The sequence below is a fragment of the Ceratotherium simum genome, chromosome 26 (assembly GCF_057802395.1).
Source record: "Ceratotherium simum simum isolate JZ-2026a chromosome 26, ASM5780239v1, whole genome shotgun sequence".
Lineage (NCBI taxonomy): Eukaryota > Metazoa > Chordata > Mammalia > Perissodactyla > Rhinocerotidae > Ceratotherium > Ceratotherium simum.
In genome coordinates, this window is record NC_141925.1 from 43122128 (window position 1) to 43140074 (window position 17947).

The 17947-nt window shown below is 42.3% G+C and overlaps 1 protein-coding gene across 3 annotated transcripts in view; it reads right to left on the reverse strand.

Annotated features, from left to right (window-relative positions):
- Positions 1-12910, reverse strand: part of BAZ1B (bromodomain adjacent to zinc finger domain 1B) — a 66248-nt gene extending 53338 nt beyond the window's left edge. For all 3 annotated transcript variants that reach the window (XM_087417727.1, XM_087417728.1, XM_087417729.1), the window contains exons 1-3: positions 12479-12910; positions 4122-4238; positions 518-662 (exon numbers count right to left, since the gene is read on the reverse strand). In XM_087417727.1, the coding sequence (XP_087273853.1) occupies positions 518-662; positions 4122-4238; positions 12479-12585 (369 nt within the window). In that variant the 5' untranslated portion in view covers positions 12586-12910. The remainder of the gene's footprint in view (positions 1-517; positions 663-4121; positions 4239-12478) is intronic.
- Positions 12911-17947: the final 5037 nt, after the last annotated feature.

The window sequence follows — 17947 nt, forward strand, 5'->3', positions numbered from 1 at the left end:
GGACTGGCAATAGATGTTAGCTCAGGGCTGGTCTTCCTCAGCAAAAAGAGGAGGATTGGCACGGATGTTAGCTCAGGGCTGATCTTCCTCACAAAAAAAAAACTTTAAGTAGAAAAAGAAAGAAGTCAACTCGCTCACTATTATAGTGAAACTTTTGCTTGCTGGTACCACAGATTTGGATTAAACATATCTGAAAGTCTTTTAAACAAAGTATGAAAAAAATTACCAAACAAAAAAAAAGCCAAGATAGCAGTTATCAAAAAGGGATAAAACAGGGAAAACAAGGGTACAACAGCACACAGTGTAGCAATTATCATCATATTAAACACTCACAATAACGAATATGGTTCTAAAATTTGGTCCTTATAATATGTGATATTAAATAAAGCCGTCTTCAAATACAACACCATTTCACACATGCAGAAATACATTCTGTAATCTAGGTTGGAACCTCCAATCCTGACATATGGTTAGTGAGGCAAATAACATTAAAAAGAAAAAAAAAAAAGGCGTTTACCTCAAAGTCACACTCTTCTCCTACAGCATATTTGGTCATGATCTCCAACCAAGCCGTATCTACCAACTTCTCTAGGGAAGCTGTGTTATGGTGAACCATTTCCAGAACAAGTTTCTCATACCAGGCAGGGAACTCCTCCTTCAAACTAAACAAATATGCTATTAGTTACCAAGAAAATGCAGAAAAACCTACCCAGAGATTTAACCCAAGTCAATTCAAACATTTCTCTAGTAAACATATGCAAAGTACTGAGGAATGCAAAGATTAAAAATCATGTGGTACACAGGAAAAAGAAAGAACTTTTAAATAGCTTTGTCAAACTGACCTATCCAGGTTAATTTTCTCATCTATAAAATGAAAATAACAGGCACACCATTAGTAAGGTTGAACATTTTCCCATTAGTTTGTTTTTGCAGTAGACTTCCCTTTTTAGGTATGAATTATTTATTCACATCCTTTGCCCATTTTTTGGTTAGGAGACCATAACTTGATTATACTTCTGTTATGTCTCAATCAATAATATGCTTTCATATGCATTCGTTCAATTAGTTCTCACAATACCTTGTGAGGTGTCTAGAATTTTCATTTTGTGGGTAAGGAAAATAAATTAGGAAGGGTTAACATGTTGGAACCATGACTTGAACTCCAAAGCCCTTGCAAAGTAAAAGAATGATGTACTACTTTCCACTTATTAAACTAGCAAAAAAGAATTTTAATTATCATAACCAACAGGAGCAAGTCATTAGTGCAAAGTAGCACTCACACACTGCTGGGTAGCCTGTTTCAAGTCTTTTGGAAAGCAGTCTGACAACAATTATCAAACCCGTCATATGTGCACAAAGATATTCACTGCTGGATTCTAGATGGTAGCAGAAAATGGGAAGGAACCTAAATGGAGAGTTGTTAGATATCCAATTCTAACCAGACAGTTTAATATTTGTGTTGCAGGGCAAAGGAGAGGATCAGGCACGAAAACATTCATCGAATGCAAGTATTAGGTTTATTATCATATTATAACGTTCTCAATCACTCTCTGTGGTGTTCATAACTACAAATGTTCCTCTAACTGACTGCTAGACTTACAGGCTCTTATCATACTCCCTTACAATTAATTAACCTACCGAGTTATCTGGTATTTCCCAGTCACCATCAATAAGCTTCTAGTCTCCCTGCCTTTATTAAGGCTGTTACCTTTGTCCTCTCCCCACTGTCCTCCCTCCCAGCTTAATCATTCCTCCAAGATGCCCTCAGACTTCCTTAATTCCATGAGGTCTTTCCTGGCCCCTATAAATTCACTCTCTCTTTCCATTAAGCCTCCCAGTCACTCAGGCTTAAAACTCCATTGTCTGTGGTTATTTCTGGGGAGTGAGGTTGGACAATGATGTTCGCATTCTTTTACTAACTCTGTATTGTTTACATTTTTATAACAACTATGCATTACTTTTATAATCAGAAAAAAAGATTTCTATTTTGAATAAAAATTGTAAAATTCCAGTCTTTTTCAATAATTCCTCCCATCATCTCCTATATTGTTAGCTATCAAATCACATAAAGCACTCCCCATGTGTGTTCTTCAGAACTTGCCTCCGATGTAATGGATTCTAAAGTCAAACAAGTTTGAAGGGTTTCAAGACTAAACCACGCTAAAGTTTCTTTATTACAGGTCTTCTGAAATCTTTAATATGCTAACGTGTATCATGACTTTTCAAGAAGAAAGTCTGTAGTGGTCTTCCAAAGTTATGGCCAAACATCCTCTTTTCAGGAAGGACTAGAGAATTCATCTCATTCTTTCTATTCCTAATGATGCCATGATTCCCTACCTGAATACTTTCCTAGCTAGCCTACATAGACTTCCCAGCTGCCTCTTTCCTCTCTAACTCATCCTACACACTGCTTCCAGATTAATCTTCTCAAAGTCCAACTCCAATCACCAAAACTGTCCTATGTGCCTCTCCTGTTCAAAAATTATTGCTGTCCTCACATCATTCACTGAGTTAAATACAAACGTCTCATCTTTTCTTCTACAATTTGCCACAAACTATCTTCAAGTGTCACCTTCTTCATGAAATCCCACGAAGTTTTCCCTAACAACTCCAGGTTCGTCTCTCTAGCCTCTAATTCCCACTGTACTTTACCTCTTTGTGTGCAGGAAAGCAATTTATTTTCACTTTGAAACTGAATTCTCTTATTTGTTCCTAACAGTTTTCACTTGATTCTTTCTGGGTTTTTCAGGTATATAATCATATTACATGCAACAATAACTGACCTCCTCCTTATTACTCTTTATACTCTTTATTTGTTATAGGTTAATGGTTATTATCTTTTATTTGCACAGACTTTTCACACACATAACTTTGTCCCAAAAAGACATCCAGAGAGGGTAGTATAATCTCTATTTACAAAGAACAGTTAATGCTTATATAGTGCAGAGGACTGTGCCTATGCACTGTAACCAATTCAAGAATAAGTCAAATATGAGACCTGCCCTCAAGAAGTTTATAGGCTACTATAGGGATCAGCAACAGCCCATGCACCAAATCCAGCTTGCTACCAATTTTTATAAATAAAATTTTATTGGAACACAGCCACTCCCATTCATTCATGTATTATCTAAGGCTGTTTTCACTGTACAACCTCAGAATTAAATAGTTGAGACAGAGACCACATGGCCCACAAACTGTAAAACATTTACTAACTAGCACGTTACAGAAAAGGTTGGCCAACCCCTGGTCTAGTACACTAAACAAGGCATATACATAAATAACACTAATCTAAAATGGAACAACGTAAGTGACCCAAGCAAAGAAGAAACAGACACCAGGTTAACAGTCGTGACTAATTATTAGTCAGTGATGGAGCCATTACTAGAACTTAGGTCTTAACTGAACCTAGTGCTCTGTTACACTAGTCAAAGAGCAGAATAGTAATACATTACTAAATTGTATGCTCTCTGCTTATCTGCTATCAAGAGAAGTCAATGAGAAGTCCACAGAAAAAGGTTCTATTCCAAATTCCCAAAAGAGTACTGTTTTATCATCCTTAGTTTCTATTTATCTTTTGCATGCTCCTACTGCCCAAATTCTGAATGTTTTCTTCGAGAGAATACCCAGACAAGTAAGCACTTTGAACATACACAGGATTTTTTAAGACACCTCATTCAACCACTCCACTTAGATAAACTGTCCTCAAACTGTGTATTTATTTTTGACAGCTGCTGTAAATACTGTCTTAAATTTCAAATCACCACAAAATAAAGAAAACTTTCTGCTAATTTGCTACCTCCATATTACTTCTAGATTATACCAGTTTCCTTTGCTTATAACCGCACTTCCAGAGTATTTACAAGGTAAAAGTACAGAGCAAGAACACTCAAAAGCCTGGTAAATACCTAAATAAGTGTACACACAACCATATATTCCACACACCCTGTTACTAGCAAAATACCACTAGGCAAGGGCACTCAGACACCAATACATTATACTAATATAATGTATTCCAATTTATGGCCCATAAATTTAAATACAAATTTTGCTTTATGGTTAATATTCCCCCTGTCCTAATAATGTGAAGACAGTGCTAGAAGGGTAACGCTTCTATTACTTACAGTTCAGCAACTTCCTGTTCCTCCTCCCAGGCCTCCTTGTGTGTTAGTTGACTGCTTCCGGTACTCTTACACGTCCAAATACGTTCACTGTACCTTTCCAAGCGGGCTTCATACTCTCTGTTAGCAATGGCTCAGGAAAACAATGTTCAAACAACAGAGACAACTAATCCATATCCACAAAATATTTACATATACATAAAAAAAAACCCATAGTATCCTTTCATAATGTACAGCATAAGAAGATAAAATTGAAATCAGAGTTTTCAATTGGCAAATCCAAACAAAATGATTAAGACTAAAGTACGATTAGAATGGTTCGTTATGTTTTACAAATAAAATATTACTATTTTAGTACAAATGGGATTTCTTCAATTCACTCAAGTTTCATTTCACCAGACTCACATAGTACTAAAAATCTGTAAGGAAAAATAAAGTCAAAATATAATACAAGTCATAAGGAATAAGAATTTAAGGTATGGGAAATTGTTACACAAGTCAGATGCTCAGCAAGTTTAAGAATCAGTTCCACAGTAAGATGAGATGACTAGACCACAGTCTCACAGGCAGTTTGGAATAATCTTGTGCATACGCTAGTGATCCATTTAACAGTCTTCCACTCTACCTTGGAAACATCTGTTGATTCTTAAGGTTTAAAAAACAAATTCCATAAAGTCCTAAAAATAATTTTGATATAATAATATTTATCCAGTCTTCATTATTGTCTCCAATAATACCACATTCACAAGTCATTTACTAGTCACTGTTCAGTCTTCATGAGGGAGATGGCAGAGATTACATAAGTTAGTGCCATATATATGGTAACTTTCCACACCATCTCAACTGGAATTATCTATCAGCTAGCCACATTCCAATTCAAAGGACAAGTAACTAATTTACTTTTATGCACAGTAACCGATGCTACACAAGAAAATAAACTGACACCACAACTAGAGAATTAGCTACCAATCTCTGTCCTTTCCAAGTGATACTTGTGTGTGTGTGTGTGTGTGTGAGGAAGATCGGCCCTGAGCTAACATCTGCCAATCCTCCTCTTTTTTTGCTGAGGAAGACTGGCCCTGGGCTAACGTCCATGCCCATCTTCCTCCACTTTATATGGGACACCGCCACAGCATGGCTTGACAAGTGGTATGTCGGTGCGCGCCCGGGCTCTGAACTGGCGAACCCTGGGCCACCACAGCGGAACGTGCACACTTAACCGCTTGGGCCACCAGGCCGGCCCCCCAAGTGATACTTTTTATAGTGGTTTAACTAAAAGTATCTAAACAGCTCCCTCTATAATACTACCTCACAACTAAACAAGTGATTCATTTTTAATATATGGAGATTCTGGGTCTTCCAGGGTTACCATCAGTGAAAAGACAAACGACAGGGGCAAATCCACAGGTAATCCAAAATAGCAGTTTTAGCCAATAGTATAAGTACCTTCCCCTACTATATCATTCTCCAGATCTGCCAAAAAGAAAGCAATGAGCCTATTTTCCTCATCAGGGGTGATGCTAATATAAATGATGCAACAAAATAGAGTACCAGTAAAAACCAGGAGTCAGACTTCCATATAAAGCTATGTAAATCCAATCACTGAAAATTTATAAAAATCTATAGAGAGAGAAAAGGAAATAGTATGGCTTCTATAGGGTCATTATCACAACTAACTAATCAACAACATGGATGTGTTTTCTGCTTTTGTCTATCTGCCTGCACTGGCGGAGGGGATGTAAAATAAAGACAGAAAGAATCAGTACGTGGATTTATTTAAACATTCAAAAAGCTTGATAACGTTCTAATACGTTATTTAGCTACACTAAAGAAATTCACTATGTAATCAGAGAGAATATGATATTAGCAAATACGTCCTAAAGAGAGAACATTAAGCTTTTATTATTAGTTGTTATTTTACATACCAGGAATAATGTGCCCAGTCCATTTTCCTTAGATCTAGACCCATACAGCCAACAACACACAAGATTGGAATCGCCTAGATGCCTCAGTGATACCTCAAATCCAACTTTTTCTAAACTAAGCTCTTATTATGCCTCCCCCCTCCCAAACTTGCTCCGTAACAGATATTCCCAATCTCACCGAACAGCCCCCGTGTCCCAAATCAGAAATCAGAGAATCATGCTCATCTCTTCAGTCCCTAACTGCAACCACCTATATTTTTCTCAATTCAGTTCTTTCTCTCCAATAACAGAGCCTAAATCTAGCCTCTGATCTTCATTTCTCACCTAGCCATTACATTTTAAAACATGTTAATTGGGGCCGGCCCTGTGGTTTAGCGGTTAAGTGCGCATGCTCCACTACTGGAGCCCGGGTTTGGATCCCAGGCGCACACCGAGGCACTGCTTCTCCGGCCATGCTGAGGCCGCGTCCCACATACAGCAACTAGAAGGATGTGCAGCTATGACATACAACTATCTACTGGGGCTTTGGGGGAAAAAAAAGGGAGGAGGATTGGCAATAGATGTTAGCTCAGAGCCGGTATTCATTAGCAAAAAGAGGAGGATTAGCACGGATGTTAGCTCAGGGCTGATCTTATTTACCAAAAAAAAAAAAAAAAAAAAAAATTTTAATTGGCCTCACTGGTAATCCCCTTCTTCTCTAGTCCCTTGTGCTACTCACCCTCACATCCTTTTTCCTCAATTTTGTTTGTTTTTAAACCTATTTCTCTTTCTGAGTCCGTGAAAATCTCATTTTCCCTCAGGCCCCCTGAAATGCAAATATGTTCGCACTGATAAGCAGTCCTCTGGCTCCTACAGTACTGAAAATCACCCCACCAACCAAGATTTTGTTGAGCTTCATTTTCTGTGATTTTATTATTTTAAGAAGAAAAAAGGGGGAGACATTTTTTTCCAAACCAAATATATTTAAATACCAAATTACGGTTTTTCACACAATGAAATTCCCTTCTACCCTGATACATATCTTTCCCACCCTCCTTTGAAAATCACTGCTATCAGTACAGCATTATCATTCTGGGTGACCTCATCCATTCCCACTTCAATTACTATCTATACGCTAATAATTTCTACCACCAGCTCAGTCTCTCTCTGAAGTACACTAGTAATATTGACATCTCTATTTGAATATCCACAGCAACTCAATATAAGAACGTCCAAACTAAACACTTCACTTCCCATTCCCCCCATTCCCAGTCAAACAAAAAGAAATAAACTCTTGTCCCTCTTCCAGGATTCTCTAAATCCAAGAATGACACCACTAACACCAAGTGACAACCAAAATATTATCCTTGACTTCTCCCCCAATCAATCACCAAATCCTGTCAAATCTATCTAATTTATTTCTGAAATCCATCTAAACACTGTAGCCACAACGACCTTCCTGACCTAAAAGCCTGCTTCTTTCCCATTCAAGTTTTTCAACGGCCTCCACTAAATTTAAGGCAAAGGCCACACTCCTCAGCCTATCTCACAAGGACCTACATGATGCAGCCCTTTTCTGCATCTCTCACCACAAGGCAACTCCATCTCCATTCCCACTTCTTCACTCCAGCCATTTGAAACTTCTTTCAATTTTTTAAAATCAAGAACCTTCAGGGGCCGGCCCGGTGGCGCAAGCGGTTAAGTGCGCGCGCTCCGCTGCGGCGGCCCGGGGTTCGCTGGTTCGGATCCCGGGCGCGCACCGATGCACTGCTTGGCAAGCCATGCTGTGGCGGCGTCCCATATAAAGTGGAGGAAGATGGGCACAGACGTTAGCCCAGGGCTGTCTTCCTCAGCAAAAAAAGAGGAGGATTGGCGGATGTTAGCACAGGGCTGATCTCCTCACAAAAAAAAAAAAGAACCTTCACATTTAGAAACTCTTCAAAAAACATAGCCCCCTATTCTTCATCTAACTAAATTCTAATCATCCTTTAGATCTCAACTTAAAAGTAACTTTCCCCAGGACACATTCCCTGAACTCTGAAATATGGCAGATTGTATTATTCTTTCCAAATACTCACCTCCCTTCTATAAGAGGATTCCACACCTCTACCCACTGCCATGTGGCCTGCAATGCCTCCTGTGAAGAGGAACGTACATACCCTCCCAGTGATGCTGGGCTCGGCCACATGACTTACTTTGACCAACAGATGTGAGCAGATATGATAGATGCCACCTCCAGGAAGAAGCTGAAAAAGCAATCATGGTTTCCTTCAGCTCTTGCTGTCACTAGAAAAGCACATTGCACACAGGGACTGCTCCTTCAGCCTGGGTCTTGGAATAAGAAAAATGTGTCTTTCCTTTTTTACTTTTCCTGTTTTTTCAAATGTGGACACTAGAAAAATTTTACTTACATGTGGCTCACATTATACTTCTATTGGACAGCACTATAAACCTAAGGTTTACATCTAGGAATGAATGTTTTCTGACAATAACACAAAGTGTTTGACTATTCATCTAAATTAGATTAATTTCAAAAGTCTAAAACTGAAATTCCTACAACCCCTAACATTGGTTATTTTTAAGTTTATGTAACTATGTTCTGGTTATTACTTTGACTTATCTTAAAAGAAAGCAAGAGAAAAAAATGAAAATCAAAGGAGAAAAAAAAGCCCACTAGAAGGATATTGAGTCAGCTGCCTCTAAATCCTATTTCAGATTTTAGGTTACCAAAATAAGTCACTCACTCTCAAATAACCACTCAGAGCAAACGCCAATTGAGGTTTTTATGTTCCAGCGACTGCTGCACATATAATTGCAGGCAAAATGTCAAAGTAATTCTCCAAAGGCTGTGTAAGCTATAAATGATAAGATATTTTCAAATCCTAGACTATCTCATTATGCATCTACTTTTTCATGAGTTCAAGAGCCACCTCCTTACCACAATATGCTGCTTTGTTTTCTTTAGCCTTGTTAAGGATTGTTTCTTTCAATAAAGTACTTGATAGCCTGAAAGGAAGTGGCCCAGAAAAGTATGGAGGTTTTAAATAAGTATAACTATAGCCCTAAGAGTTCTAAGTGAGGTGACAAAGTGCCAACTCAAGATTTGCTTTTAATCCTATTTTCTTCTTTGGACCAGTTATTAACTTAAAAATAACTCTAATCTGGTTTGTTACTTTAAAGAAATTAAATTATAAAAATCAACATAAGAGCTCAGTATTCCAATTGTCCAATAAAATCCTGTCTTGCAACTACAACTTAACTCCAACTCTTAAGTCACGCTCTAGCCATGTTTTTCTAGGCAAGTCAAATTATTCTTGCCTAGAGGGGTCGGTCTCGTGGCGTAGTGGTTAAGTGCGAGTGCTCTGCTGCTGTGGCCCGGGGTCCGGATCCCAGGCGCGCACTGCTTGTCAGGCCATACTGTGGCAGCGTCCCGTATAAAGTAGAGGAAGATGGGCACGGATGTTAGCCCAGGACCAATCTTCCTCAGCAGAAAGAGGAGGATTGGCAGATGTTAGCTCAGGGCCAATCATTCTCACAAAAAAGAAAAAAATTTTTCTTGCCTAGAGCCAGAATAACTGCATATTCTAACAGCCCCTCCTCATTACACCTCTAAAAGTTCTCATATATTGATGCTACAAAGGTTATGAACCAGTTGTTTCTAGGCTTTAGAAACTAGGATAATTAAAGCAATACAACAAAAATATTAATCTACAGCAGGCTACATATAGGTTCAGTTCCTCCTTAAAACCCATTTTGACTTAAAATACAATCAGTGTATCATCCTATTATCAAATAATCACATCAAGAATTCATTTTGATATAGTTAATTTTTCCGACTAAGATCTAGTGTCTTGCCTGTAGTACTACCCTAGGAAGTAATGTACCATAGAGTCAAAGCCACAGTACAATAAACATAATCATCAACGTATAACACCCAATCATTAAATGTGTGCATCATTCACAACCACCACTGTAAGCTTAATAAAGATGTATAATAATACCTTAAAGAACATACCAACGCTCACAGCTTTAAGTCAATAAAATATCATACAAATTTGCTATAGAATATACACGCAATCAAAAGGCAGGTATTAGGAGGAAATTAAAGTATCAAATCCTATTAAAAACATAATTATAAATATAAATTAAGAACTGGAGGGCCGGCCCCGTGGCTTGGTGGTTAAGTGCGCGCGCTCTGATGCTGGTGGCCCGGGTTCAGATCCCGGGCGCGCACCGAGGCACCACTTCTCCGTCCATCCTGAGGCCGAGTCCCACATACAGCAACTAGAAGGATGTGCAGCTATGACATACAACTATCTACTGGGGCTTTGGGGGGAAAAAATAAATAAATAAAATCTTTAAAAAAAAAAAAAAAAAAGAACTGGAAATAACAATACCTCAAACGCAGCCGTTACCCAACCACATACTTGTTCTCCTCTATAAAATCACTAATAGCCTAATAAAGAAATATGTCAACCTGTCAACCACACAGCACAACTGTTTAAAAACCATCCTCAAAGTGCTTCCACTTGTGGAAATTCCCAAGGGAGCAATTTCCCCCCAATATGTAATCCATTTAAGAACTCCTTTGTTAAAAGGGTTCTAAATACTGGTACGGGAAATTTTTAAAAAATGAAGGTTTTTATTAAATACATACCAGTTAAAAAGTTTCAGATTCCACTTGTCATCAAGAGAAACTGCTCATATATATCATATTTCAATGATTTTGGTAAATGATATGAAAAAGCCTGTGCTGCCAGTTCTAAATTAGCTCTCTACAGCCATTTTTTACATGGCTTAGTACCTATTACAGACTTAGAACTTGTCTCTTCTCTACCCCATGTTTCTCATACTCCACTAGAACCAGACCTGAAAAATTAACATCTGACAATATTAGCATGTGAATAACCGTCACCTGCTCAAAAGATGACATTTGAAAAGGACATGGCAGATTCCCACAACTAAGTTTTTACTCCACTGATGTTTTGGAATGCTATAAAAAATTTTTACAAGTCGGGCATCTTTAGAATAATGCTGGATTTTTTAGTAGAGCTAGAGTTCTTCTCCGGAGCAATCCAAAAGTCTCAACAAGACGAGAAAAAGAACCAGATTACGACCCCCACCCCTCCCTTTTATTTTATACCACAAACTGACACGAAAAGTGGACTAACATCATTAAAAGTGAAGGAGTAGCATTCCATGTTCCTTTTTGATTTACTTACAGGGAGAAAGGACGAAGAGCACTGGATTCTCCCCCAGACTCGCATCATTTACAGGGTCTCCTCCAGACTCGCATCATTTACAGGGTGTGACCTTTAACAAGTCAACCTCAACTTTCTGGGCCCACCTGGAAAACCAGGCAGGAGAACCTGACCATCTCCAAGATCCATTTCACCTCTGAGATGCTATAGTTCTATTTCTTCAAAAGCCTTCCCACAGCATGGACTCACTTTCCAGGTCTCTTCGTATGTAAACACCCAATATTCACAAACTGCACTCAAACAAGAATGATGTTATCCTATAAAGTATTGCATTAAAAGGAGGATCCAAGAGAAATGGAATAATATCGCTCACATGGGCACTTCTTCCTATACAGAAGCAAGTAGAAACTACTAAGAAGTCAAGTCTTTCCAAAGGGAAAAAGCTGATAAAACGAAATACTAATACATTAGCCGTCACTCTTGAAGCTTTCTGTACACTAAAGCAAGCTCGATTCAGAAAGCTACTTTTTACACTTAAGCTTCACAAAGGACTCATCTGGCATCCACAAACAAAGTAAATCAAGTCGTACCACTTTTAAGTAAAAGACTAAGCTTGTGCAAGAAATCTTAAACATTAGAAAAGAGAATGCTTATTTAAGAAAAGATGCTCCTTCCTTAAAACATCGTGCATAATTTTACTTAAAACCAAATACCAATCTCCTAAATCGTCAAAATTTCAAACCTGTGCATGCCCAGAGAAGCAAGCATCAGCTCCTCCAAGGGAACTCTTCTTCTTCCCTTTCTCTAAGCCTGGGAATTCATTCTCGGTTTTCTACCTCCCGATCCTGTCAGATCATCACCAGCCTGAAGTCCATCCGGGAGGAGAAAACACGAATGCCCCCCAGAGATCGGGGTAAACGCAGTCGAGACTGTACAAGCAGGACCACGAGGCCGCGCGGGCGCAATTTCAGCAACTTCAGGTAAAGAGGAAAGAGCGAAGGAACGCCGCTCCCCCGGCACCGAAGGCCTGAAGCCCTGAAGGCGGGGGAAGCGGGGTTCGCTCCCGGCCAGCGAGGCCCGGGGACAAAGTGCCGAGCCGCGGAAGGAGGGCGGGTGGGCCCAACCCGGGAACGGCGGGCTCGGGCTCGGGCGCAGGCCCGGCGGCGCCGGGCGCGGTGACAGCTGCCGCCGCGCGGGGCTGCCCGGACCCCCCACCCCCCGCGGGCGGTCTGGCCGGCGCGGCCGGAAAGGATACTCCCGGGTGCGGAAGGCCTCCTGGGTGTGCGCGATGGTGAAGAGCGGCTCCTCGCCGGGAAGCGGCTTCACCAGCGGGAAGGGCTTGCGGCCCAGGAGCGGCGCCATCGCGGCGGCGGCGGCCCCGATGAGCCCGCGGGCGGCACTAGGCCCCGCGGCCCGGAGCGAGCGCAGGCTCCCGGGGTGGTGGGGGAGGGGAGGGGTGAGAGGGCGGCGCGAACTCGGCTCCCTCACCGCCGGCGCGGCCGCGCGAGGGCCGTGCAACGGGACGCCAGGGCACGGAACTCCGACGCACGCCGCTGCGCCGCCGGGCAGCCTCCAGCCAACCTTCGCTCCAGGTCCCCGCGGTCTGCAATCACGACTCCTCCTCAGCTGCACCGGAGGAAATTATTGAAAAATGGCGGGAGATTCCCCTCCTCCCCCTCGCCCGGCCAGCGCACACACTAACTTGCTCCCCTGTGGCGCCGGTAGCGAATGCTCCAATAGGTGGAGAGCTGGTCACCGTTCACACTGTATTGGCTCAGAGGCGCTGCCGCTCTGCTCATGGGTCCCGCCCCCTTCCCCAGCCGCGTAGTTGGGTTGCAGCGCACTAGAGGGCAGTATGAAGAGGTGAAAGGTCACGTTATGTAAGCGCTGGTGACAGGAGTGCGGGCCTCCAGCGGCGGAGTTGAAAGTGGAGGACAGCGGGGGACCGAAAGGCCGAGAATTCAAGGAGGTCAAGCCAGAGAAGCCCCCTAACATATAGACTCTGCGCCATCTGTCACCCACGGCGACACCGACATCCGGGCACCACTGTCCGTGTGGTGCGCCGGCGGGGGAGGGGGAGCGCGCGGCCAGGGGCTTTGTCTTTCCACTTGTGCTCCGCCCCTTTCTTAAAGGCGCCGCGCTCGGCCACGCCCGGGGATGCGCGGGTGGGGCGGCTGAGAGGAGGGGTTGGCGGGAAACAACTCCAAGACCTTGCCCAAGCAAAGGTCCTACTGAAGGACAGCTGGAGCCCCAGCCTTGCTCACGCCAAAGTTAACTTCTGGACGAGAAAGTGGCTGAGATCTGGATATTAATATGATACTTGTTTCTAGGGGCTTGCTGGAAAGGATAATATAGAAGCTTCTTTGGAAAAATATATTAAAGCACTTAGTTGTTGAAGATACACCCATTCATTCTAATATGCAATGTTCAAGGCCCTGTGCTGGGTGCTATAGGGGAAAAAAATAAAACAGAGACTGCCCTGAAAAAATAAGAGACACAGATAATCACAATTCTACATGATGTGTGCTGTACAAAATGCACAGTAAGAAGTCAGCAATAACTGTGCCTGGAGAGTGGGGACACCTGAGTTGTTTCTCCAAGCAGACTACGACCCACATAGTCCAAAATCTGTTTGGCTATCCAGTACAATCAGAAACACACTCATCAATAATTCTCTACCTATTTTAATTGTCTCCCTTGGTTCAAAGATCTTCAGTGGCCCCAGAACATACCTTCCCAGCCTGTTCAACAGGGCTAGACTGCTAGGTGCCCCTGAATGCAGCATGCCAGTGCCAGATCCTTTTCTCCTTTTCTTCTCATCTTGCAGTGGAAAGTACACTCCCAGTAAAAGGTAAGTTCTAGATCAGACACCACCTCTACAGAGCCTCCTCTGATCACCTAGCAGAGAAGGCAGCTCATCTTCCTTCAGTAGCCATTTCTTCTAAGAGGATTAGAAGCAACCTTCTCAGAGGATATGGCATTTGAGTTGATTGTGAAAAGGTAAGTAGCACTTCACTAGGCAGAGAAATGAGGAACGAAATATTCTAGGCACAGGGAGCAGCAGCAGACTTGGTAAATTCAAGACAATGTACCTAAAACATAAGGGATTTGAGGCAGCAAGTATCCAGAGATGAGAGTGGCAAAGGAAGTGATCATCGTGACCACAGCATGTGATGTTTGAACTGGAGTGAGCACTTAGAAGGAATGGCAGTAGTTTGTGGCAGTGATACCAAAGGCCTCAAATAGAACAAGATCAGTGGAGAGAGGCAAACAGATTTGAGAGGCACAGACTGGGTAACTAATGGGATGGACATTTGCAGGACTAGATACCTAACAGCAGACGACACACAGTAGGAACTCCAAAAACATTGAGAAACAATTTTTTGGAAAAATCTGATATTTCCCAAAAAAGCATCTAATTGTACATGAGAATGGGCAACCATTATCATTTCAGCACTTGGGGTGGCTGTGGGCTGGAATCCAGCCTGGTGTTGGTGAAGCAGAGATCTAAAATGGGAGAATCAGTGATGAGCTGTTTCAGCCACAAGAACCATAGGTACCCTGGAGAGCCATCCAGAACACAGTTGGAAATTCTGAAGACAGAACTGGAAGCTGGATGTGGAGCTTTTCAAACACAGCCTATCAGCTGGGGCCCCACAAATAGGAGCTGATAAGGGCCTCCTCACATTCAGAGCAGGGCTCACCTAGGAGAGATGGAATTATGGTTGGTTTTATTTTATTCCTTTTTTTTTTTTTTTTGCTGAGGAAGATTAGCCCTGTACTAACATCTGTGCCACTCTTCCTCTACTTTATATGTGGGTTGCTGCTACAGTGTGACTGATGAGTGGTGTAGGTCCACGCCCAGTATCTGAACCTGTGAACTGGGGCCACCAAAGCAGATCATGCCGAACTTAACCACTACGCCATGGTACCGGCCCTATTTTATTCTTTATATTTTTCTTTCTTTCTTTTTTTTTTTTTGGTGAGGAAGATTAGTCCTGAGCTAACATCTGTTGCCAATCTTCCTCTTTTTTTTTTGGTTGAGGTAGATTGGCCCTGAGCTAACATCTGTGCCCATCTTCTTCTATTTTATATGTGGGATGAAGGCACAGTGTGGCTTGATGAGTGGTGGCTAGGTCCGTGCCCAGGATCCGAACCCTGGTCCGCCGAAGCGGAGCATGCAAACAGCCAGTATGCCACCAGGCCAGCCCCTCTATATTTTTCGATTCATTTTTCTTTTTTTTTTTTAATCTATTGCCAATCTTCCTCCTTTTTTTTTTTTCCCCTTCTTCTCCCCAAAGCCCCAGTAGATAGTTGTATGTCATAGTTGCACATCCTTCTAGTTGCTGTATGTGGGACGTGGCCTCAGCATGGCCGGACAAGCGGTGTGACGGTGCGCGCCCGGGATCTGAACCCAGGCCGCCAGTAGCGGAGCACGCACCCAACCGCCCCAACCGCCAAGCCACGGGGCCGGCCCCCTCGATTCTTTTTTCTATAGTGATTATATGTTAGTTTTACAATACAAACAAAAATAAAAACTTTAATGTGACTCTTGCTTGGTAGATTTCCTCCATTTCTATAGCTCAAATTTACAAACAATGGAACTGATTAACACAAGATTTTAACATCTTGTCCTAAAGAGGTAAAAAAAAAAAAAAGGGGAGACTAAGTTAATGCAACTCTCAGTTTCCCACTTAATACTTTCATTGACTCCTGTTGCAGGAAAAACCCTTCTGAGTTCACTCTTCCTGTCCAGTCTTCCATCTCCTAACTCCCAGCTAGCCCCAAGTGGACCACTTCTTCCTAATTCCCAGAATTCGCTATACTTATTCCTATTGACTGCCAGAAATGCACTTCTTTCTCCTCTGTGCACCTGAATCCCACACTTTCTTCCTAATGCCTTTTCCTGATTGTTCCAGCCCACATCCACTTTCACTGAACTCTCAAGTTTTTTAAATCATAATTTTAGCAAAATTCGTTGTTCAATGTGTTTTCTCTCCCAACATTTGAATAAACAAATTAATAATAAAGGGCAGAGATTAAAATGTGTAGTTTCCAGGTATCTGCACCAGACCTTCCACTGCTCAGGTCAGCTGTGGCTGCTTAGCTGCAGGAATAGCACTGTCTAGAGAAGTACAGCACATTTCCCTATGCAGAGCTCCACCAGGTAGCTTTATGACACGAGCTCGGCCAGCAGGGCCTGTTTCTGTGGTCTGTGTCATGTGGCGCCGTGCCCTGCCACACACTCATCTTTCACTGACGCAGACACAAACCCTTGCTTAGACAGTTCCAGCTTCTGGCTGTTCTTTTCCTGCCTGTCCTGTTGGTTCCTCAAAGTCAACACATCCCAAGCCCATAGTCTGTCATCTTCCTTCCCTCCATCACCTGCTCTAGCTGGGTGTTTTCACTTCTTTTGATGGCACTAGCTTCGTCACAACCTCACAGACTCAGCCTGGGGCTCTCCTGAGCTCCACAGCCCTAGGGCTGATGGGATACCATCAATTCTTCAATTCTGCCTGCCTAAACCTCGAACTTGCCCCTTCCCGCCATCCCCACAGCATCCTACTTCAGGACGTGATTTCTCGCCAAAACTACTATCATGACTTTCTTCTTTTAAAATGTTTTAAACTACATTAAAATTATGTATTTTTCGTAGTAAAATGAACACAGTTCTGAAAAGGACACATTTAAACAGCTCAAAGAACACCTCAAATAGCCCTACAAAAAGCAGCCCTGCAGCACTCACCCCTCGCCCTCCGCCTGCCCCGGCATCCGCTTCCCATTTGCCAAGCTGATTCCTCTGCTATTCACCTCCATACTGCTAAATAACATGCACACTGCTATTTTTCATTTTTTCAGTTTTAAAATTAGCTGTTGACTTTCTTCCATGGAAGATGAGGCCTTAGCCATCCTATATCCCCCGACAAACACCTGTCAACCTGCAAAAACAGAAACCAGTTTAAGAGGCAAAGCATTTATTTGGGATCAAAGAATTGCAATTCAGGGAGCATGGATTCAGGTAGAAACCCAAATAGAGTCCCACTAGGGAGTGAAAGTCAGGGGCTTTTAAAGGCCAAGAAGGGAGGTTGTATTCCAAAGAATTTTTTTTTTTTTTTGTGCTGAGGAAGATTAGCCCTGGGCTAACATCTATGCCAGTCTTCCTCTATTTTGTGTCTGGGTCGCCATCACAGCATGGCCGCCAACAAGTGGTGTAGGTCTGTGCCTGGGAACCAAACCTGGGCTGCCAAAGCAGAGTGCACGGAACTTAACACTAGGCCCCAGGGCCGGCCCCCAAAGAATTTTCATTGGCGTTGGAGGCAGAGAGCTAGTCTTGGCTAAACATTGATTGACTATTGATTCTATCTTCAGAAACTCCACAATCCTCAGTGTTTGTGATTCGGAAGTCCATTTTCCTGCTGACGTCTCAAACAGTTGCTTGTAAAACAATGGCCATTTTGGCCCAGTCCAAAGGTTTAGGACAGCAAAGCAGTTTCTTTGGAAAGGCGGCTCCAACTCCATTTTATTTTATTTCTCCAACTCCATTTTATTTTATTTATTTATTTATTTTTAAAGATTTTATTTATTTTCCCCCCAAAGCCCCAGTAGATAGTTGTATGTCTTAGCTGCACATCCTTCTAGTTGCTGTATGTGGGACGCGGCCTCAGTGTGGCCGGAGAAACGGTGCATCGGTGCGGGATCCGAACCCGGGCCGCCAGCAGCGGAG